Source organism: Polyodon spathula, chromosome 10, assembly GCF_017654505.1.
Source record: "Polyodon spathula isolate WHYD16114869_AA chromosome 10, ASM1765450v1, whole genome shotgun sequence".
Classification (NCBI taxonomy): domain Eukaryota; kingdom Metazoa; phylum Chordata; class Actinopteri; order Acipenseriformes; family Polyodontidae; genus Polyodon; species Polyodon spathula.
The window spans coordinates 44154367-44177571 of NC_054543.1; the positions used below are offsets into that span (position 1 = coordinate 44154367).

At 38.7% G+C, this 23205-nt stretch overlaps 2 protein-coding genes across 2 annotated transcripts in view; both read left to right on the forward strand.

Moving 5' to 3' along the window:
• The window catches only part of LOC121322383 (integrin beta-5-like), a 41210-nt gene extending 35104 nt beyond the window's left edge, over positions 1-6106 (forward strand). Inside the window, exons 12-15 of the mRNA XM_041262248.1 lie at positions 1680-1780; positions 2908-3027; positions 3944-4110; positions 4921-6106. Of these exons, the coding sequence (XP_041118182.1) occupies positions 1680-1780; positions 2908-3027; positions 3944-4110; positions 4921-5016 (484 nt within the window). The 3' untranslated portion in view covers positions 5017-6106. The remainder of the gene's footprint in view (positions 1-1679; positions 1781-2907; positions 3028-3943; positions 4111-4920) is intronic.
• A 7292-nt stretch (positions 6107-13398) lies between these two features.
• LOC121321555 (tumor necrosis factor-inducible gene 6 protein-like) lies at positions 13399-23202 on the forward strand. Its single transcript, XM_041260558.1, has 6 exons — positions 13399-13592; positions 15545-15682; positions 16804-16965; positions 18651-18879; positions 19220-19260; positions 21502-23202. The coding sequence occupies exons 1-6, from the start codon at positions 13493-13495 to the stop codon at positions 21642-21644; spliced, it is 813 nt and encodes a 270-aa protein (XP_041116492.1). The 5' UTR covers positions 13399-13492; the 3' UTR covers positions 21645-23202.
• Positions 23203-23205: the final 3 nt, after the last annotated feature.

The following is a 23205-nucleotide window of genomic DNA, read 5'->3' on the forward strand; positions in this document are numbered from 1 at the left end:
CGCCACAAAAGATGAGAATGCTGGATGCAGAGAGCTTAAGTCTTCAGGACTGTTTGTCGTTCCGGCTCAAATTCTGGGAAGGTGTTTCCTCCTTATGAGGAGCTGGATGATACATAAAGCACATGTGATGGAGGGGCTCCATGTACACGCGAGGTGTCTGGTAGTTAAAATACCTCTCCAAGGGGTAAGACCTAGACAATTAGAGTTTGAATTTGTATGCAACCCCTCTTTGGTTCAAATATGTAATGATCTGCTTGCAGCTGATGTTTTCAAATTTTCAAATGATACAGTTGCTGTCAGCACTTGGTCCTTGGCTGCACGTGTTACCCTGCTGCTTACAACTTAACTAGCAGTGAACTGGACACCAGTGGTACAATATTAGATCAGCCCTGAAAAAATTCAAACTTTTTCTTGGTTGTCAACGATGTCTGTACCAATCTAAACAAAACATACAGCTTTTAGTATGCTGTTTTATTAAAAATGGCATACCAGTATAGTGTTTCAAACTGACAAATACTGTTGAGTGACCCAGTTGTATCTCGAACAGCGAAGGAACTCTCTTGCTACAAGTGTTATGACTTGAGCAATAAAATATTTAACTCTATCAGTAAAGTCTACCAGTGCCTTACACTGGTACCAGAACAGCTGCACTACAGGATCTATTCCTGGAGTAAGTGAATTCTGATCTCTGGGTAGAGTTGAACAATGGCTGAAGTGTCTTGGAAATTATTTATGTGTTTTATGAGCCATGTAAAGATGTTGGTGTTACTGTGGAAGGGCAGGCGGGGGTTCTCTTTTGATTCCCCACCAACTACATTACAGTTATGGTAACACACTTCTAAATATTCTGAGCACATTTTTAGAGCTGGTTCTAGTTCTGTAAAGTATATCGGAACGTATGGTGTTGGGAGTGTATGGAAATATGTATGAAATGTGTTGTCACGTGTATGGGATATGTGGCTAATTGTGCTGTGAGCCAAACAGATTATGAATTGTGTTTTAATGACATTGTGTGATGCGGTTAAAGACACAGCCAGCAGTGCAGACAAATATTTGCTGTCTGTGTCAGACTTGGCTAGAAACGATGGCAGCCATCGAGCTAGTATGGGAGATCCGGGACCAGCAACAAAATATTATTTTAGTATATTAGTAAAATTATCATGTCTGGTATTCACAAGGACAGCCCACATTATATTGGTGCTATTAGAAAGTGATTACCAGACTATTTTTTTTCTTCCTATTTAAGTAAGCAAAGGCAGAATTGTTCCACTGTTAACACAGAACAAAGAGCAGAACTTGTCTGGAGACTTCATTTTCATGCTTAACTAGGGATTAATGTGCTTATGAGTCAAATAATCATCCTGCATCCACACAAAGACTGCATTGATAATATTTTGGTACAGCAAAGGAGTAAAACAGTTTTAAAAATATATAATCTGCCAACTGGTTTGTTTCAGATACATTTTTTATGAGCATGAATATGGGCTTGTTAAACAGTAATTTGCCAGTCTTGGCAACAAATTAAGAAAATTGCAAGCAACCATAGCAGCTGCCAGTAAACTGCATGTGAAAATCCAGCTGTATGTTCATGCAGTAGAGCGCTGGTACTGTATGTAGCTCTGCTAAGTGCAGCTACATGCATCTTGGGTGTAAACGTGAAGACGTGTCTCTCTTGCCAGGGAGTGCATTGAGTGCAGGCTGTTTAACTCAGGAAGGCTTGCCGACAACCAGACCTGTGACAGACTCTGCACGGATGAGATCATCACAGTTGACACGCTCAGTAAGTACAGAACTCCTGGGTATGATCTAGAAGGGGGACGGGTTATCTTAAAACTAAGTTAGCGTTCTCTAAATACTGGTATTTCACATAGAAGCAATTCATAATAATTACATTGACTGGACACCTTTCAACGACATTTTATAAAAATCTGTCAGTGTTTAAATTAGATAGGCTTGTGAACATTTACAACTTCAGATTTGATGTTCTTTAAGTGATGCTGCTTCACCTGGGTCGACTGGCTTCATCACCAGGAGTTATAGTTCAGATCTGTGAAAACCACCACACAATTTATCAGTGTGTGCTTGAGAGGCCCATGGATATGTGGGAATATCTCTGACTGTCGCCAGTGGCAATGCTGCTGCCACTAAATTTAACAGACAGAAAAATGAAAGAAAGAAAACTGCACAGACTCTGAAGTAACTTCTCTTGAGTTCATTTTGAAAGAGGAGTAGGAGTAGTATTTAAATATTATAATGCTAGTCATAATTTATCTTTGTCATTTTAAATTGTTGTCATGTTCTGTTTGCTGCCCATCCCTTGTTCACATTCAGCTAGATTGATGCCCTGTTTGGATGAACAGTAGTGGGAGCAGTGAAATAATCCATCATCGTGCTGTAGGAGCCATCGTGCCAAAGTAACTGCACAGTCTGCCGTTTAGTAGGGCTGTTTCAGCCCCTGCATTCTCTGGCCTTGAGGTTGCGTAATGAGTGACTTGTTTTGGTGTCTGAGAGTCTGTATTTAACTACCAGGCCTGAATTCCACTCTGCTCCTCTCCATACCAAGCCCAGCTATTTCCGATGTCTGACTCTGCTTCTAATGGATGCCATATGTGCATTCCGGAAACCTCATCATTTGGGGGGGGGGGGGGGGGGGGGGGGAGGAGGAGGAGGAGGAGAAGTTAATAATATATCAATATATTTAAATGTGTACAGATGAGGGAAGTGATTATTTCAGGAGTGATATCATTAAAAGATTGAATAATGCAATGTGAATGTTTGAGACGCTCCGGGCACGATCCTGCATGGGTGCTGTGCGTGTTTGTGTGTGTTTATAATAATGTGAGGTCACTTCCTGCTTCCTGTTTTTGTTACTGGGGCTTGAAGTGTTTTGGTTTCTTTTTCTTCCAGATACAGATGACCAGAATGCAGTTCTGTGCCTGTATAAAACTGAGAACGATTGTGTGATGACGTTTACGTACTCGGAACACGCCAGTGGCCAGTCAGTCCTCGCTGCACTCAAGGAGCCTGGTCAGTGTCTGTAAATATGTAAAATATACGGTGGCCCATTGAGGACGTGGAGGGGGGGGGGGGGGGGGAACCTTTGAAAAAAATTATTTATTTTGTGATCTCAACATAGTGGTTTGAAATCATTTTGATGCACCCTCCTTCATAATAAAATAAGTTATGGGTATATTGGTCTTGTGTGTAAGTGCATGTCTAGTGCAGCCATTATTTATATATGATATTTAATACTACCACAAACTAATTCCAGATGTTTTTTTAATCCAGTCATAACAGAAAACTGAGAATAGCTAACATTTTACAGATTTCTTAAATAAGACATTTTAAACACATACAACTGAAAAAATATATCCATGTTGCCAAGGGTTACTGCTGTATGCTTTTTCCCCCCACTGACTGAGTTAGTGAAGCAGTATTATTTCATATTTAATATTTAAGCAGTTTTAATTAAGACCATAAATCTACATTACTTTCAATAATAATATTTTAAATGCAGATAACATTTACAGAATTATAAACATGTATACATTGGGTCCAAAAATCTGAACTGACCCTTATCACTTTACTTAGACACTTCTATCAAATTTACAAGACAGCAGACAGTTGTGTTTTTGTATCCTTGCTAAATAACATGCGAGTGCTGAAATCTTACAGCCACGCAGCTGTTTATGTAATATGAGCACAGTTTTGAGGAAGTCTTACCGTCGCCATAGAGTGCCACTTCGACCGCTGTATTTCTTTTTTACTGGTGACTCAGTGGCACAGTTTTTGCTTTTATATCTGTTTCTGGTAAACCACCACCCCACCCTTCTGTCTGCCTCAAGAAGACTGACAGTTGTCATGACACAGAGATTGCGTGGCTGCCACGCTCAGGCCTGGGGACCGGGGTGTGCAGTCATGGCATGTGTGTTTATGTTTGCAGAGTGCGGCACTCCTCCGGACGCGCTCACGGTGCTCCTGGCCGTCGTCGGCAGCATCCTGCTGGTCGGCATCGTGCTGCTGGCGATTTGGAAGCTCGTCATCACTGTCCACGACAGACGGGAATTTGCCAGGTTCCAGAGCGCCCGTTCCAGAGCCAGATACGAGATGGTACGAGTGGGGAAAGAACCAGCAAACACACAGCCAGTTTTCTTTTATTAATGAAAAACTAAGGGCAACCTACTCTGACAAATACTGCTCCTGTTTGCAACTACTTCATGCTTTTTATATATACCATTACAATTGTCTTTCAATTGGGCTGTATACTGGTATCGGCATTTAATAACAAGTACTACTAGGTGTTTGTTTTTTTGTTTTTTTTACATACAGTTACTGTATTACTGTAATATTTAGTATATAAGTCAACACTCTAGGTGTTCATTTTTGTTTTTTATCTTTGAAATCAGGAAAGGGGGGGGGGGGGTCAGACTTGGGTACCAGTGTGCTGTATATGTGGGTGTAGGCTTGTGAAATATAAAACGGTAATTTCTTAAACAACATACATGCAATTACTGACGGTTGAAAAAGAAGACATAAGTATTATAATGTAAACATATCTACATTAGATTTCAATAGGAATGTGGTACCTTTCTTAAATATCAAGCCCAGGAATGATGCAGCTTGTACACTACATTTTACACCAGAGGTCTGTCATGCACTGTTCTCCATGACTGCAGTGGGATCATCACAGTGTCTTGAGCCCTTTTGATAATTGGTCTGAAAGTCATTAATATCGATTCAGATTTTTCTTTGTTGCTTTATATTACCACCCCTACTTGTGTGTTTAATTACAAGCAAAATAAGTGTGTACATGTGTGTAACCCAGTTATTTCAACAGCAGCTAATGGAGTAGAACTCAAACTCTCTTGTGGTCTATTGTACATTCTCCCTGTAATGCTTTCTGTTTCTTTTCTGTTTTAGGCATCCAATCCCCTGTACAAGCAGCCTATCTCTAGCCATGCAATGGAGACTGTGTTTAACATGCAGAACAAGACATACAATGGCACGGTCCACTGATCTGCTGAAGAAATCAAGATGTACCACAGTGAGGACCAGAGTGGTGCAGACAGTGACCCAGATGCAATATTGACTGGAAGATGTATTCATCTGTGAGGGGAATAAAATAGCAAAACTACATTCTTTGATGTCTAAGGAATTAAAACATGATGGCGTTTTTAAAATATCCAGTGGTGCGTGCTGTGCAGTTGAGGGTGCAAAACCAAACTGATGACTTTTTTTTTTTTATTATCACTTAATCTGGAGAGGAACATATTTAACCCTTTATTTGCTGTGCCATATTGTAACATTCTGATGTAGTCTGGGTTGCAGACAGGGTTGCAGGAGCTGAACATTCAGACAGTGCAATCCCTGACACAACACATTCTTTTGCATGGGGGCGGAGGGGAGTGTGGAACAGAAGGCTTTCAGGAAGCATTTTGTATACATTTGACCTGTTTATTTGACTTGAAAGGAATTACATGCCTAATTATCTTGGTACAGCAGCTTGCCCATTCTGCTGCGTAAACTATGTAAAATGACTTCTAACATTATTAGCAATGAACAGAATGTTGTTTATTATATGCATTATACAGTATATTTTAACTTTGGGAATGCATTCCCATGCAACAGCAACAAGACTGTGCATTTTTCTAGAATAGCAAATAATTGTATATTGATTTTTATGCATTGATATCCCTAATATTCTATGGAATTATGAAAAAAAAAAAGTGCTGATTTACATCAGCGTTTTGGTACTAATGTCAAATGTATTTGTTCTTTTATGTTTTGCACACAAGAAATATTGGCTAATTGCCATGTATAATTGGCTTTGGTTTTATGATTACCTCTGCATTATGATGTTGCCTTATTTCAGTCTGGTAATTCTTACCATGTAGTGTTTGTAACTGTGTGTGCAAAAGAAATCTAGGTTAGCGGTATACTCTGAAGGTGAAGGCTGGCATTTCCTGATTGTTTTAGTTAAAGGTGTTAGAGCGTTAGTTTCTTAGACTGATTCTGCCCCCTATTCCCCTCACTACCCAAGATAATAAAATGCAGTAGATAGCAGATATCTGGAGTTAAACTGTTGTTAAATAAAATTTGGAAGGACCTTCTGTCTACAATGCCACATTGGTGTCCCATTACAAAGGTACGATCAGAAACACATGACACATCTGATTTCAAAAACCTGTTGCATTCCTGTTACACTAGTCTATTCCATTTCTGGAGATAAATCATTGGAAGATCATTTTATCATGATCAAGATCATTTCAAATAGAACTCCACTTTTCCATTCCTTATCCAATTTCAACATGTTACTAAGTGGATTAAATTCCTAAGGGGTAAAGACCCATAGAAAGTTCTGCTTAAGCTTCAGTCAGAAACTTCCAAATCCAGGACAGTTACTGACCCCACCTGCTGAGTTCAAACCTTTCCAGGTTCAGCTTGATTCTCTGATGGTTCTGTTTTAACCAGATCTCGCCACGATTCCATCACTAAGGGTTTTGGACAGACTTTTTTTTAGAGTTGCACAGACTTTCCACCCACTCTCTGGTGAGGCGTGGTGCATGTGCTATGCATCATCACTTCCTTGCATGCCTAGACTCCTCTGTGGCTGCCAAACCAAGTGGAGTTGACAGTGGAGATGGGGTGCTGGCATGCCTATAAAAACACTTTTAATTCGTCACGTTCATCAGTTAAATTCTAGCCCCAAATCATAATCCTAAAAGATGTCTGTTTTGAGAGGCTGTGAATGGGTTCCAGTGGCCTGAGTGTGCAGACATGTACAACACAGATCCAGCATCACGGCTGGCTAGCAGAAAGGGCATTGGGTGTCAGTCCCTCCAAGAAGCTTAGGACTGAATGCCATTACATTGACTGTGTCTCAGGATTTACATACATTGATTGCAGAGAAGCTTCTTGGAGGTAGAACTGAGCAATTAACTGCATGGATCCAGTAATGTTGTATTTTTTTGCTTTTATTTTGTATGCCATCTTTTTAGGTTCTATATTGTTATACTAGCAAACTAAATTTGACCCTGAATTTATTTAAAGAATACAACATGTCGAACCAGAGAAGTTCCTGTTTCTGAATATCACGTGCTTGTGATAGGGGTGCTCTCATAGGCTCTCGCATACATATTCATGCAATCCATCTGACTTCAATGTGGGTGTCATTGTACAGGAGTAAAGTGTCCATGCTAACCAGTTGTCTGATGTATGGTAATTAATCTGCTGGCCCCCTCACATCTCCCCTTTTGAGGACCCTGGGTAAATAAGAGTATTGTCAGAAAATAAGCCCCATGAAACAAGGAGTGTGTGTGAAAGAGCAACTGTCTGGACTGCTGCCACCACTCTGCTCTGTAACGAGCCAGGAGCTAAACCCCCAGCAATTACACAAAACAGCAAAACCCAGTCCTAACATTACCATCATATTCAATTCTTCTTGCTCATTGAGATTCTATTTAGTGCCATCTACTGGTAAAGGCAGGCTAGTGTCTCTAGCTGCAAGGTTCTATTTTCCCGTAGTTTCCTGACAGCTGCAGCCCTCATTGTACACTCTGCCAGATCTCAGTCTCCACACTTTGATTCTGACCAGTTAACGCTACCAGCATGTGACTTGTGGATACAGAGAACCAACTTATACTTCAAGCCTCCTGCGACCACACACTTCCAATCACTTTGCACTTATTACTTTTATAAGACTTAAGTTATTGTCAGTGACTTCACTTAAAATGTGTTTTAAACAGCCCTATTGCAACACGAATGGAATTCCTTTAACCAGGCAAGTAATTGGTCTCTATAGTTCACATTGTTTTAAAGTCCTGTCTGAACCCTGGGTTTTGAAGTCACTTGTAGCAGATCCATTGTGTGTAATAACATCTGACAATTAGTGTTAATTCCTAACAATACTAGCAATTTTAGAAACGCAGGAATTAGTAAGACCAGATGCTAAAATGAGGAAGCATGAAACTTTCTCTCGTATCTAACCCTTATTTGACATTTCGACTATGTAGCAGTAGTTTTTATATATAAACTGGCCACTGAATAAGCTATTATTATACATTGTGTTAACTGGTTCCTCTGCAATAGTATTTTCTAGGTTAACACACATTATTTGTCTTGCAAAAACAATATGGCTTGATATGCAGTGTTAAAATGCAAGTATATTTTACAGCAGGTGTTTCTGTCTTTGCCAATTGAGTGTCGGTAATTCTGTTGATTTCTGGAAGTTTCCTCAAATACCTCTGCTAACTTGCAGGCAGCTGGATCTTTAAAACGACAACAGCTGGAAAATACCTGGAAAATAAACCAAACCACCTCATTTTAAATGACCTCACGTCCCACGAGAGCCAATAGCTGCCAGGCGCACCCGACCCAGAGCTTCTGGCTTTGGACATTGGAAATTGTCATGAATTCATTCATAGGACCAAACATGAAATGGTTTCAAGTTTTGGGTGCAGTGGATTCTAGTAAGACAAGCATAGTAATACACAAAATAGACAAAGTGCTGCCTGTAAGCTCATGCTTTCAGTAGTTAAGCATGTATATTGCTACTTCAGAAAGGTTTGTTGTTTTTTTGTTGTTTTTTTTTGCAGGGGTGTGGGGTAGGAAACAAAACAAACCGCACATTGCATAAACAGTCACTCCCTATGTACTGCACCAGCAAACATGTGCCAGTTACAAAGTTGTCCCTAGCTACTGCTTTGCTTCAGTTCGAGACCCTAACCACGTCTATAGTATTAGCTAACTCACCGTGGCAGACAAACAGCAAATTGAGCCACACCCAAAAGCCGTGCTTTTGTGACCTGGTGAACTACATTTAAAAGTGCAATTGTATCTATGAACTGGGAGGATGCATTTACTGTTTTTAGGGACAGGCATGCAACTGTTCAGGTAAATGTAACCCTACCTTCTGCGCAATAATTTGATGTTGATATAATAGAATGAGCTGTGCTGCTCCACCCATATACAAGAAGTACAAGTATTTTACATACGAGTTCAGCTGATCTTGATCAAGTGTATCTATGACTTGCTGGTGAAATGACTCCCCATCTAATGTCCCACTGACTGACTTGCAACCTGCCAGGTGAAATCAGCACTTAACTGGAACAGAAGAACAGCATGTTTGGTGAGAGGTTGTTTTTCTAGATTTCACCAAGCGTTATGCTTTTCTAATGAATACAGTACGAGGTTCCTCCAAAAACACAATTCATCCAGAGCTGTTTTGCAAAGATCACATTCTGCTTACTTTGGCATAAAATGAGCCAAAAAAAAGAAAAAGGAACTAATTTTTTTCAGTTATTATTTTAGCTCTGAGTTACATAAAACATTGTAAGAATCTCGTGAATAGATCAAAATGTTAGGAATTAAAAAAAAAAAAAAAAAAAAAAAGTTGGATAATGGAGAGTTTACATTAAAATTAGTTTTTTCCGACCATAATAAATATGTTGAAAACTAACTATTTATATAAAAAAAAACAATGTAAAAAAGCTTGGTTTGGATTGATGTTGCTAAACCAAATAAAGCTCACTGCATGAGTAAACACCCTGCCCCCACTTCTTTCTGCTTCGGGGTTACTAAAAGGTACAGCAGCTTGTTTTCCCTCCACATTAAAAGCTCATTATAATGCAAATGCATGTATCAAGCTATGGCCTAGTTCCCATGTTAGGCTCACAATGAGAATGAAGTGGAATATGCATCTCTTAATGAAAGCTTGTGCCGGGAGGTATTTGTTCACGTCTCTAGTTTGCGGTGCTGGTGTGCTTGTCTGCCCACAGTGTATATATACCTGGTCCCCAAGTTTGGAATATATGGCACAATTAGCAAAGTGGTTCATTCAAATATGTTTTACAAGATAGCCTTGACTGGAGTCAAAGAAATGATCTGGCTAATCCCTCAACTGTGTTCAAGTCTCCCTGTGGTTGCCTCTGCATAAGGAAAAAAAAAAAACAGAAGGGTACAGAGCTTTGTGCCATTGTTTTGTCTTTCTTGCCTTTTTAAAAAACGTTTTTTCAAATGAGTTAATATTATTTGAGAAAATGATTCTAATGTAATCTTGAAATAAGAAACTTTTTTGGCAGTGTAGGGCTAGCTTGGGCAGCCAGGACAGTATTGATTCGGCTGCATCCATTCTCCATTCCTGCTGTTATATTCTAGAATATACATAGAATATTTAGCTGGTTCTCATGTTCCTACCCCCTACAAGTTTAGAGTTAAGCAGTCTTGTTTTGTAAACACAGCAGATTGTCTTGTGGATATACAGTATATTGATTTCAGAAGCTGTAATAAATCTACATGGGCACCTGTCAGAACGCACACACACACCAGAATGTATAATTGCCTAAAGGCGTGACTTGTTGCATAACAGTTTGTGTGCTGCTAAACCCAAAGGAGTTATGACAAAATCAAGATATGATTCACAGATATGATCAATTTGAGAAATAACTTTTTGTAAAATGTGACGCTCTCTCTACCTTGTACAGTGCGGCTAAACTTGCAGCAGGTAACAGTAAAAACCTTTTCAACAAGTGACAGCCAGCCCTGATTGTCTGCTCCAGTCAGGCATTTGGTTTTGATTTGTCAGTGTATCAAATTTGAAAGTGGTTTGTTCCATTTAAACCACAGTATTGACTTCTCTTTTATAATGTTATTCTGTGATTCTTCCCAGAACTGAAAAGGTCAAATTTGTTTGTCATTTGAGGATACTGGTGAGAATTTTTTGATTTGAAGTGAATGCCACTTTCCTTTTTTTATTACAATTTTTCTTCTATTCAGTAGGCATTTGAAACAGACCCTCTATTGCCATCTAGGGGTTTTCAGTATAATAGATATTAAAATATACTGTACCATGAACACAAAGAAGCATGACTAACGTGATCTAAATCTGTCTGTTGCAGTTTATCTTGTCTCTCTTAACTTGATTTCAAGATAACTCATATTCCCAGAGAAAATTTTTAGACTACAGTATGTGTGTGAAAGCTACCTTGGGTGATCATTTTCTCTAGAAATCACCCGTATAAATAACATAGCAATAGTAATGATGAAAAAGATACAAAAAGTACAAATTATATCCAGCAGATGTCAGTATAACATAAAAAATGAATGATGACTCTGAAATGTCATCTCTTCTAGGTATCAGATTTGAAAGCAAGCAATATCTTCCCTCAAACACACACTTTAACTTGTTTGTGTGCTAAGAATGATTCATGGAGTAGAGAAACTATTTTGATTTCAGTACTATGAAATAGTAATACTGTAGCATTATCTATAAAATTCTATAACAAACTTTTTGACCAGATGTCTTCATTCCACCATACTAATGTAACTAATGTAATTAGTATTTTACTTTGACTTAATGTAAAACTTCCCACAAACATTTCAGAGGTGGCGAGTCTTAAATTAATATTTCGGTCTTGATTTAAGCCAAAGACCGGACTTTTAACAGCCACACTATCCTGTGGATAGTGCAAATAGAGACCACGACTAAAGACAAGAGGGAAAGCAGTACACCTCATACACACTACATAGCCTCCAGTGCAAAGTACTAAAATAACAGAAAATAAAGACCGCAGAGAGCAGGGGTGGCCAATCCTAGTCCTAGCGATCCACCGGTCTTTTGGTTTTCATTCCACCAGAGTTCTCAATTACTTCATTGAACGGATTATTTTCTTAATTGGTCAACAATAAAAAAAAAAAAAAAAAAAAAAATCCAGGTCTTTAGCCATTGATGATTTAAAGATACCTAGAAATGTTTAGTTAATGCATTTTTTTAACTTATGGAAACTATAAGAAGATCCATAATGGAAAATTACCTATATGGTAACAGTATCCTGGGAGACAGTCAGCATGGTTTTAGGAAAGAGAGGTCGTGTCTAACTAACCTGCTTGATTTTTTTGAGGATGCAACATCGACAATGGATAACTGCAAAGCATATGACAAGGTTTATTTAGATTTCCAGAAAGCTTTTGACAAAGTCCTGCGTAAAAGATTAATTCTCAAACTGAATGCAGTAGGGATTCAAGGAAACGCATGTACATGGATTAGGGAGTAGTTAATATGTAGAAAACTGATGAATGAAAGGTACTGATTAGAGGAGAAACCTCAGAACAGAGTTAGGTAACCAGCGGAGTACCACAGGGATCAGTATTGGGTCCTCTGCTATTCCTAACCTACATTAATGATTTAGATTCTGGTATAGTAAACAAACTTGTTAAATTTGCAGACCACACAAAAATAAGAAGAGTGGCAAACACTGTTGCAGCAGAAAGGTAATTCAAAATGATCTAGACAGCATTCAGAACTGGGCAGACACATAATAATAGAGAAAAGTGTAAGGTACTGCACGCAGGAAATAAAAATGTGCACTATAAATACCATATGGGAGATACTGAAATTGAAGAAGAAATCTATGAAAAAGATTTAGTCTATGTTGACTGAGAAATGTCTTTATCTAGACAATGTAGAGAAGCTATAAAAAAGGCAAACAAGATGCTCGGATATATTATGAAAAGTGTTGAATTTAAATCAAGGGAAGTAATGTTAAAACTGTACAATGCATTATTAAGACCTCATCTAGAATATTGTGTTCAGTTCTGGTCAACTTGTTACAAAAAGGATATTGCTGCTCTAGAAAGAGTGCAAAGAAGAAAAAACAGAATTATTCCGGGTTTAAAAGGCATGTCATATGTAGACAGGCTAAAAGAATTGAATCTATTCAGTCTTGAACAAAGAAGACTACGCGGTGATCTGATTCAAGCATTCAAAATTCTAAAAGGTATTGACAAAGTCGACCCAATGAACTTTTTCAACCTGAAAAAAGAAACAAGGACCAGAGGTCACAAATGAAGATTAGACAAAGGGGTATTTAGAACAGAACATAGGAGGCACTTTTTTACATAGAGAATTGTGAGGGCCTGGAACCAACTCCTGAGTAATGTTGTTGAAGTCAACACCCTGGGATCCTTCAAGAAGCTGCTTGATGAGATTCTGGAATCAATACTAACAAGCAAGATGGGCTGAATGGCCTCCTCTCGTTTGTAAACTTTTTTATGTTCTTATCACCATATATATGAACATCTTCCCAGCAGTGTGTGGCGTAGCTTTCAAACCCCAGCATGAGGGAACTTGGCTAGGGAATGACATTTTAAAGACAAGAATTGTTTTTTTTTTTTTACTGTTGCACCTTGACACTACTAATATGCTCTGCCTTTATTCATCAGTCACTAATGAACTGAAAATGAATCTTTAAAAACATGTTTGGACTTTATGCTAGGCAAAATTGGGTAATAATGTCTTCATGATTTTTACCATTTCAACATTGTTACTCAATTTAAGCAAGGCTGGTAACCTCACAGCACTAATAACAGTCGAGAGGGCAGCCCCCTGTATAAAAGTCTGGCAACCATATGTTCCCTGAGCACAGCAAGAGCTGCGTCTGCTCAGTCCCTCTCCAGTAACATTGCTGACGCAGAGATCCAATTGCAAACTGTGGACATGTTAGTGTTTCATCTCATTTGTGCCATTTTTTTACTCTTGGAAGAGACCCGAGCCTGGGGATTCAAGGATGGAATACTGCACAACTCCATATGGCTGGGTAAGACTTCTGTTTTTATTCTAGTACAGGCAGTACATACATCAAATTCCACCAATCCATTAAGATCTCAACAAATCTGAATTGCATTTGAATGCATTACATGAAATGTTTTTCCTTGTCTCTCGCTCATTCATATTCATGAAACCCTTTTTTTGATGGACGTGGTTCGTTATTCTTTAAACATATTCTTGTTTTTTTAAAGTGCGTCACAACTTGCTCTTCCCATAAATATTTATTAGAATTCAGAACGTCTTCAAAACCTTTCAAAATATGGGGTTTGTAGTCTTCTTTGAATGGGCTGATTAGGTAAAGAAAATGAAATAACAACTGAAACATTGTTAACTAGAGGAAGCATTTCAACTTTGAGACTGGTCCCTTTCTAACAAACTATTTGCCCCAGGGTACCATTTAATAGCTTCTTGAATGACCCCAGTGTTATAGCTAAAACCCAGTAAACTATTGCACACTCTCTGAGTAAAAAGCAATCACTTCTAAATTTCCATCCTGGGCCTCTAGTGTAGCCCTCCAGTCCTGTTTTCTGAGCTGAACGACACAGTAACCTAGGTTAGTTTTATTTGGAAAGATGATGTGCTTGTGCACTATTGTGCAACAGTACCATAGCAATTACCAGGCTGTGGAAGGAGGCGGTATTTAGGGCATATTGAAACAGCAAGCAGCTTAAGATTACTGTATCATATTTGTTTCCTCCTGGCCCCTTCACTTTTGTTTTGATGATGCTTGTCTTTATTCTGACACTCATCACTCCTGCACTGTGTTTAGTATTGTGAGACCTGAGCTCAGAAGCTGCTGTACCATTCTAGTTGCAAACCACAAACATGTCAGAAAGGCTAGACCAACCAAACTGTGTTAGCAAACATCAGAGCCCTCTAGTTACACTATGTGGAGTTTTGAGCGCTTGCTAACATAAAGACATTGTGGCTGATCTAGCCTGTGCTACATGTGTCTACGTGATGAAACAGCTTCGAACCTCAGGCCAATAACAACCACTGAGAAATAATTGCAAACATCATGAAGTTTTAGGGCACTATAAAAATGTCATTTGAAACTACAGTACCCTTATCTCACCTGGAAAAGTTTCCCAACAGAAATATTTAAGAATTTTCCTGCCCCAAAACTCGTCTCTTCTAAAGGTGTACCGCACTGTCCAGCATGTGATTTGTTTTTTTGTATTAGCTCAGCTGGGGGGTCAAAACCTTCTTTTTTTTTCAAATTTTTATATATATATATATATATATATATATTATATATATAATATATATAGATATATATATATATGTGTCACACATACATATAATTAAAATAAAAAAATACTATAGAATTTTAATGACAACATACATTTAATGACTTGCCTGCACTGAACATGTGGAATTAATAAATTACCACATGCATTATGTATTTACAGCAATGGTAGTCCTAAATGCATCAAATTACAGTACTGTGTCACTGCTGGGATTGCAAAACCCTTGAAGAATAGGAAAGTCCATTAAGAGTAAACAATGGATGAAGTGTTCTCAATTTTGTAAGCCAAAACGTGCTACAGATTTGAAATGTGTTCCTACCGATATCAGTGACATGTTCAGTAAAATGTTACATTGTTTTTTGCTTTCCCTGAGCTGCAGAAGAGCTTACAGAACATTTATAACCTCCTACTGCTGTAGGCATTCCAGAAGGATGCCAACCTGTTTAATTGACCGAGTGGAACTCTGTTTAAGAGGCGTAAACAAATTGGTTAGTCGAGAGCTAAGCTAACAATAAGTTAACTTTGTTAGTACTGTTATGAACATTCAATATAGAACTGAACACGGTGATTGGGGGTCACAGTAGCTTTAGGCTGGCTTGACGGTTGTGTTTGTAATACTAAAGACTTTTTTAGGAAGACTGCGGTCTTATCACAGAACATTTGTAATATTTAATGTCCTTGTTTTCAACAGAACAAGCTGCAGGAGTTTACCACCGAGAATCACGCAAAGGGAGGTACCAGCTGACTTACAGGGAGGCTAAAGCTGTGTGCAAGTATGAAGGTGGAAAGTTAGCTAGCCACGCCCAGCTGGAGGCAGCTCGTAAAATAGGTCAGTGAATCTCCTCCAGCGACCGGACTCTGGATTTACCCAGTGTAAAAACGATGCTTCAAATCAACATTTTTCATAGACAGGGTACAAATCAATCAGACTCGGTTAAAACTAATAAATGCTAAAATATCTATAGAGCCGTGCACAGAGTTGCTTGTTGAAATTGGTTATATTTTATACAATCACTGCTATTGAAAAATATCTTTTGCTTAACATACATATTGCAAAACTGTCCCGGCACAAGAAACCTACCGATACATTTCTTCTCCAGCCCGCTCCAAGGTCTGTATATTCAGTAAATGGATAAGCCAGTGATTACAATATAACTTCATCCTTGGACAGTGTTCAGGGAAAAGTGCAGCCTAGTTAGTAATAATTCATATTTATGCAACCTTTGACAGACATCCCCATATGCATATGAAACCTTAGCTTGTATTTACTGTAACAACCTGTGGGATGGAGCACTGGGAAATGGATTGGAATTAAATCTTGTTGCTCTTCTGCCACTTGAAAGTTTTGCCAGAACCAATCAGTGTGTTCAGTGATGCATGTTTCTCGTCCTTTAGTCCGTGTGTTTAGTGTTTTAAAGCTTATGCAAGTAAATATAAATATTTTAAAATATAAAAAATTCAGGGTGCACATTTCATAGTAATTACATGGTAATTGTTTGGACACTGCAATGTAATAATTGAGTTCTTGTGTTATACTGTAAGAGTCAAGTAATTGTATGGGTGCTTATATTTAATATTCCAATTGAATGTGTAACAATGTCATAATTACATTATTACATCAACTAGCAATATAGGAGTACAGAATGTTCCCTCACACAGAAAGATACCATTTTGTTACATAGTTATGTTAATTACAGTATTTTAAGAGTGCTTAGCTATGCTTTTACTACAGCAGTACAGAATGTTTTCTAAAAGGCTGGGAAAGCCGTTCAAGCATGGTCTGTTAACTTGCTGTACAGTATGTGCTCCTCACAGAGGCCAGAATAAAACTCTGTCTTGCCTTCCTTCAAACATTCCACCACGTCGCTCTCCGGTGGATTTTGACTCATCCACTTTAAAGAGCATTATTAGTCGTGCCTTGTTGCTCCTTATTTCTTTCCCACTGCCCAGGCTTTCACATGTGTGCAGCTGGCTGGTTTGATAAAGGAAAAGTTGGTTACCCCATTGTGAAGTCTGGCTCCAGTTGTGGTTTCGGGACAGTTGGCATCATTGATTACGGTTACCGTCTCAACAGGAGTGAGAGATGGGATGTCTACTGCTACAACCCTACTGGTTAGTGATACACTGTTTTAAGTATGAGGAGAGTGCCTCACCCATATAAATACAAAGCGTCACACACTGATGCATCACGATTATTCATGGCAGCCAGGACAGTACATCATACAGTACAGTAAATCAAGTACAGTACAGAGTTTGTTCTATCCATGTACACCAGTGTGACTTCAGTGCTATTAACTTAGAAGGTCTATAGTTCCACATCTAATTTCCACACCTAATGTTATGTTGCGCCTCTATGACAGCATGGACAGCAATACTGATACATTCCATGTTAATCAGAACATTACGATCTGTGTGTGGGACTGCTAAAAGCGCATAAAGAAATACAAACATAAGAAGGGAATTATCCCAGGAGGCTATTCCTTTTTTAAGTGAGAAAGCAAATATGTCAGTTTCTGTTTTATTTATCCTAAGCAGTTATGAATTAGTCATTTAGCAGACGCTTTTATCCAAAGCGACTTACAGAGACTAGGGGGTGAACAATGCATCAACAACTGCTGCTGCTGTAGTGCCACTTATTATAAGACCTCTGAAGGACAGTTCCGGGATTAATCCTGCCAGTTAATATTCACCCTGCTTGTGTTTCCACACAGGGGTGTCTTATTGACCCACGCATTACAATTACTGCACACAGTACAAATGGCATCATATTTTAGGGCAGTTTTAAGTTTTTGAAATATATCCCATTGTGAGTGTGTTGGCACAGTTCCACTCAGGAACCCCCCCTCAATGCGCACACTGTTCCAGGAACTCTGCTCCCTCCCCGAGCTCTGCTCCTCAGGCCAGTTCTGTGCTGGCCCCAGTGGGAACGTGCAAGCAACATCAGACATTGTAAAAGCATAACAAAAAGCCAGTGCAGCGAGGTGAAAACATGGTAAAGCTCAGGCAAGCAATGAGAAATCACATATAAACCACTTTAATTAATGAAAAACAAACAGCATTGAAGCTAATCAAAATAAGTTACTCATTTTCTGAAAATGTGGATTTACAATTTGACATTGAATCAGACGGACATGCTGGCCAGAGAGAATATACTTTTTTTTTTAAAGCTGTTTTCTTTTTAGTGTAATATGATATAGAGTTTGTAGTCTAAAGCTGAAGCTATAAAATGTCACTTTGAATGCAATGCTATTTGTTATGCTTTCCTCAGATTCTTGGTCATAAAATTACCACATATTGCAGCGAATTAGGTTCTGCTTTTATTTATTCATATTAGATCATCTGAGATTTATAAAGTTTTATCCTGGATATTACAGAATTGTATGGGTTTTACAATAATTCTGAGTGGTTCCAATATCAACTTATTTAATTTTTTCACTGAACCTGCCTTTGAGCATGTCTGCATGTGACCTTTCAACTCTGCTGGCCCCACCCATTCTACATATATCATGAGCGAGAAGTGGGGCAAGAGAGTTGAAAGGTCATCTTATCACATGATTGGAATGGAGGAGGATGTCTGCTCAGCAGCAGTTAGGCTCTCCTGGCAAGTCCAAAGCCCGGTAAACACGATGAAAATACCAATAACCTCAATAACACCATCATCACCGCCATGGCCATCTTCATATATATGGCATTGAAAGGCATGTGTCAAGTCAAATAAAATTTGGTGTTACTAGTTTATAGCATAGTAAGTAATACAGACTGAATCAAAGCTGACCAGCTTTCACTTCTTACAAAAGCAAAGCAATGTGGGGGAGTGCTGACGGATCAGAGCCGGGTTATACAGTCCCCCGGCTACCCAGACGAATACGAAGACAAGCAGATCTGCTACTGGCACATCAGGGTGCGCTATGGCCAGCAGATCCACCTGAGGTTCTTGGATTTTGACGTGGAAGATGACCCAGGTTGCCTGGCTGACTTTCTGGAAGTGTTTGACAGTTATGACGACATCTCCGGCTTTTCGGGAAGGTATATGCAACGGTTCCTTTTAGAGTTTGGATCGGCTTTCTTTCATATTTTATATTCCCAGCTGTACTTCATAATAAATTTTCTAAACATTTTCCAAAGGAATACTTTAGTTTTCAGTGCACTGCGGTACTGTAGAACAATGTAACTCTAGGCAGATTGTTAGAAGGAGTAGTTGTCTATGAGGCATTCAATATTAAGAAAGCATGCTGGTTTTAATCTTGCATCAAAAACACACACTACCATGTCATTCTAAACTCTTTATTCTAAAACAAAGCTAATAATGCAGTGCAAGAATCTCTGCATGTCAAATATTGACAGATATGTTTGTCTTCCTTTCCAGATTCTGTGGAGATGAGCTACCAGAAGACTTTCTTAGTACAGGTATTTTTTTTAATTATAAAGAGGGTTAAGGTGGCTTGTCTCATTATGTACCACTGGGAAAATTAATATCACAGGGGGATGGTACTGCATTACTGATAATAGTGCCAATTTGCAACCCAGTTTTAAATACTGAATAACAATATCAATAACACCCTATGAAATGAAGGACCAGTAAAATAAAGCACAAAGCTTTATGAATCCCAGCCTGGGTTATAGCAACAGGGCACAGGAGGCCATAGGAAGCAACGTGTGACGTGTGGGTAAAGGGCAGGGGTGCCCACTTCCTCTCCTGGAGGGTCATTCCACTCGCGGGTTAATAGGGAAAATATATGAAATACAACTGTTTTAGGGTCTGGGCGGAGGTGTAATTGGTTTAGAGCATGATTAGATTATAGATGTGGAACTTTGCCCGCACCTACAGTAGGAATAGAGGGATTTCACAGCCCTTTATGCAGCTGTGCACACTCTTTGATAATCTACTACAGCTTGCTGTGCTACCCTTCTTCATTTTGTAATTTCCAGTACCCAGTAAAGGTTAAGTTAAAGAGAGGAAACACTTTATTATTATTTATTATTATTATTATTATTATTATTATTATTATTATTATTATTATTATTATTATTATTGTGTGAATTCTGTCCACAATCTTTTTAGACATTTCATTATCAAAGCAGGTAGTCAGTTTGTCTCTTGCTACACAGTACCACTGAGAGGCATGGCTATGAACACATTTGTGCTCCGACCATTTTAGTGAAGCTATGCAGTGTGTTTTTCTGCGTGATTCTGTTCATCACCTCGTCTGTCTGAAAATCCAGTTTAGTACCTCTGACTGGGAACAGCTCTGCTTGAGAATCCAGTTTAGTACCTCTGACTGGGAACAGCTCTGCTTGAGAATCCAGTTTAGCACCTCTGACTGGGAACAGCTCTGCTTGAGAATCCAGTTTAGTACCTCTGACTGGGAACAGCTCTGCTTGAGAATCCAGTTTAGTACCTCTGACTGGGAACAGCTCTGCTTGAGAATCCAGTTTAGTACCTCTGACTGGGAACAGCTCTGCTTGAGAATCCAGTTTAGCACCTCTGACTGGGAACAGCTCTGCTTGAGAATCCAGTTTAGCACCTCTGACTGGGAACAGCTCTGCTTGAGAATCCAGTTTAGCACCTCTGACTGGGAACAGCTCTGCTTGAGAATCCAGTTTAGCACCTCTGACTGGGAACAGCTCTGCTTGAGAATCCAGTTTAGTACCTCTGACTGGGAACAGCTCTGCTTGAGAATCCAGTTTAGCACCTCTGACTGGGAACAGCTCTGCTTGAGAATCCAGTTTAGTACATCTGACTGGGAACAGCTCTGCTTGAGAATCCAGTTTAGTACCTCTGACTGGGAACAGCTCTGCTTGAGAATCCAGTTTAGTACCTCTGACTGGGAACAGCTCTGCTTGATAATCCAGTTTAGTACCTCTGACTGGGAACAGCTCTGCTTGAGAATCCAGTTTAGTACCTCTGACTGGGAACAGCTCTGCTTGAGAATCCAGTTTAGTACCTCTGACTGGGAACAGCTCTGCTTGAGGCTGGTTTGCCACATACAACACTGATGGTTACCAGCTGCAGCAAGCACTTTAAAGCACCAGGGCACAGATTATTGCTTCTTGTAAGTTTCAGATTTTGTTCATAACAAAATTAAAAAAAAAAAAAAACTTTTGATGAAAAATCACGCAAAAAAACAATTGATGTTAACAAGGCTTGCGGAAACAACCCCTTTAATGCACTATATTGAAAATGCTGTGTAATATGTGGACTTGTGCATTACAGTATATTTGGGATTTTCAAATATATCATGTGTATTATACAAGAATTTATTTGCCATTTTCTTTTATTGGGATTCCCAATCATGTGATCCTGCGACAGCCTGCCAGAGCCACATAAACTGATCAGCACATTTTATTAATAACTGATCAGCACATTTTATTAATAACTGATAAGCACATTTGATTGATAACTGATCAGCACATTTGATTGATAACTGATCAGCACATTTTTTATTGAAAAGACCAGAACCCTTGTTAGATAATAATTACTACTTCTGGGATTTGATAGCATTATATAGAAGCTTGAAATAAAGTATCATGTTCCTTGGGGGGCCACTCCCTGGGTCCCCGAGGGACACTTTTGACCAGTGGGATATAACGAGGAACTCTCCTCTTCAATGAATCCAAATGAACAGTACCCTTTACTGTGTTTCACAGGAAATGTCATGACACTGAAGTTCTTGTCAGACTCATCTGTGAGTGCCGGTGGATTCAAGCTTGAATACGTTGCTGTGACCCCAGCATCGACGTTGAGTAACACAACCATTGCTGCAAATGAATCAACGCTGCCAGATGTGTGACCGCGTTGAGCTTCGATCAACGCTGAGAAAGTGCTTTAAAAAGTTACTGCAATGTGCAAGCGCAGAATAAATGTGTCCTTTTGAATAGCATTACTGCAAAGAAATGTGACCTTGTAAACCACTGTTTGTCCCTAATGACCTGTTTCGAGGGCCTTATGCAATCACATGGCCAGTACTGTGCTTGTTAGAGTAAAATGTGAAATAATCACTTGGTGACTGATGTGCAGTTTTTGCAAAGTTTGTGTTGAATTGTGTTGGAGCTCCTGTTGTCAATACATCAATCGGGTGAATATCTGAACTGCTTATGTCTGCTATCTGCCTTGTGAGTGATAATTCTAATGAGAGCTTGCTCTACTTGATCATACTTTTTATGAACAATTCATTATTTCATTATTATGCTTTCCGGGTATGTTCTTATCCTTAACCCAGCATTGGTAAATTTGATAAAAAGAAGTTGTGGATTTGATGTTTTCTGACAATCTGTTTCTGTTTTTACTGTTTGACGTACAGTTAATTTGTAAATGAGATATTTTTTAAAGTGCCGGCTTGTACATTAGGTTTAATATGCATTTCAGACTTGGCTGCACAATCTGTACGATGTTTCCTCTCAGTGGGTCTTTTCCTGGTTAAAGTTAATGAATTAATTAAAGCCAAAGCAAAAAAGCACAGCAGGGTCCCAGTTCATTCGAATCAATTCAGCTGTGCTTTAGGAGCCAGAGCAGCTGGCAAAAAAGACCAGGAACCTATCTGTGTCTTTCTGCAAAAGCTTCCCTAGTTAAAGAACATCCAAAAAGTTATGAATGAGAGGGCCAATAATGCTTATACTGTTCCTCGTAGCTGATTGATCCTGGACTTTCGACTTGGTCGCTGAAAAAGCCCATCACCATCATCATCATCATCATCATCATCGCCACTTTATGTGTAGAAAAGTCTGCTAGCAGTACTGCCCTCTCGCCTATAGCAAGCCAAATTATCATTTATTTAGAGATCTCTTGAAATATTTAGAGATATCTGCAAGTGATCTGCTAAAAATGAAATAGAGATAGCTCAAATTGATTTACAGATATCTTTAAATAATATTTTGCTAGCATGGGATGCCAAACTGTCATTTAGAGATTTCTCTAAATCTTGAAATAACTTCCTGTTCATTTAGATGTATCTCTAAATCACTTAGCGAGATATCTCGAAATAAAAAGGAAGTTATTTCAAGATATCTCTAAATGACTTCCTGGGAAAATGTTTTCAATGGAGATATCTCCAAATGAACAGGAAGTTATTTTGAGGTATCTTAAAATGATGTAAAGATATCTGGAAGTTAATATCTAATTTAAAGCTCCACTTAAAGATATCTGGAGATATCTCTAAATGTATTTTAGACATCTTAAAATGATTTAGAGATATCTTTAAATATTTTAATGGAAATGGAAATGGAAATTATTTAGAGATAGCTATAAATTATAATTTGGCTTACCATACTCTGAGGGTTCCACTCAATTTACAACTGTCCCTAAATCTTTTTTTATTTGTATTTTTTATCTCTGACATCCCTTAATACAACCCC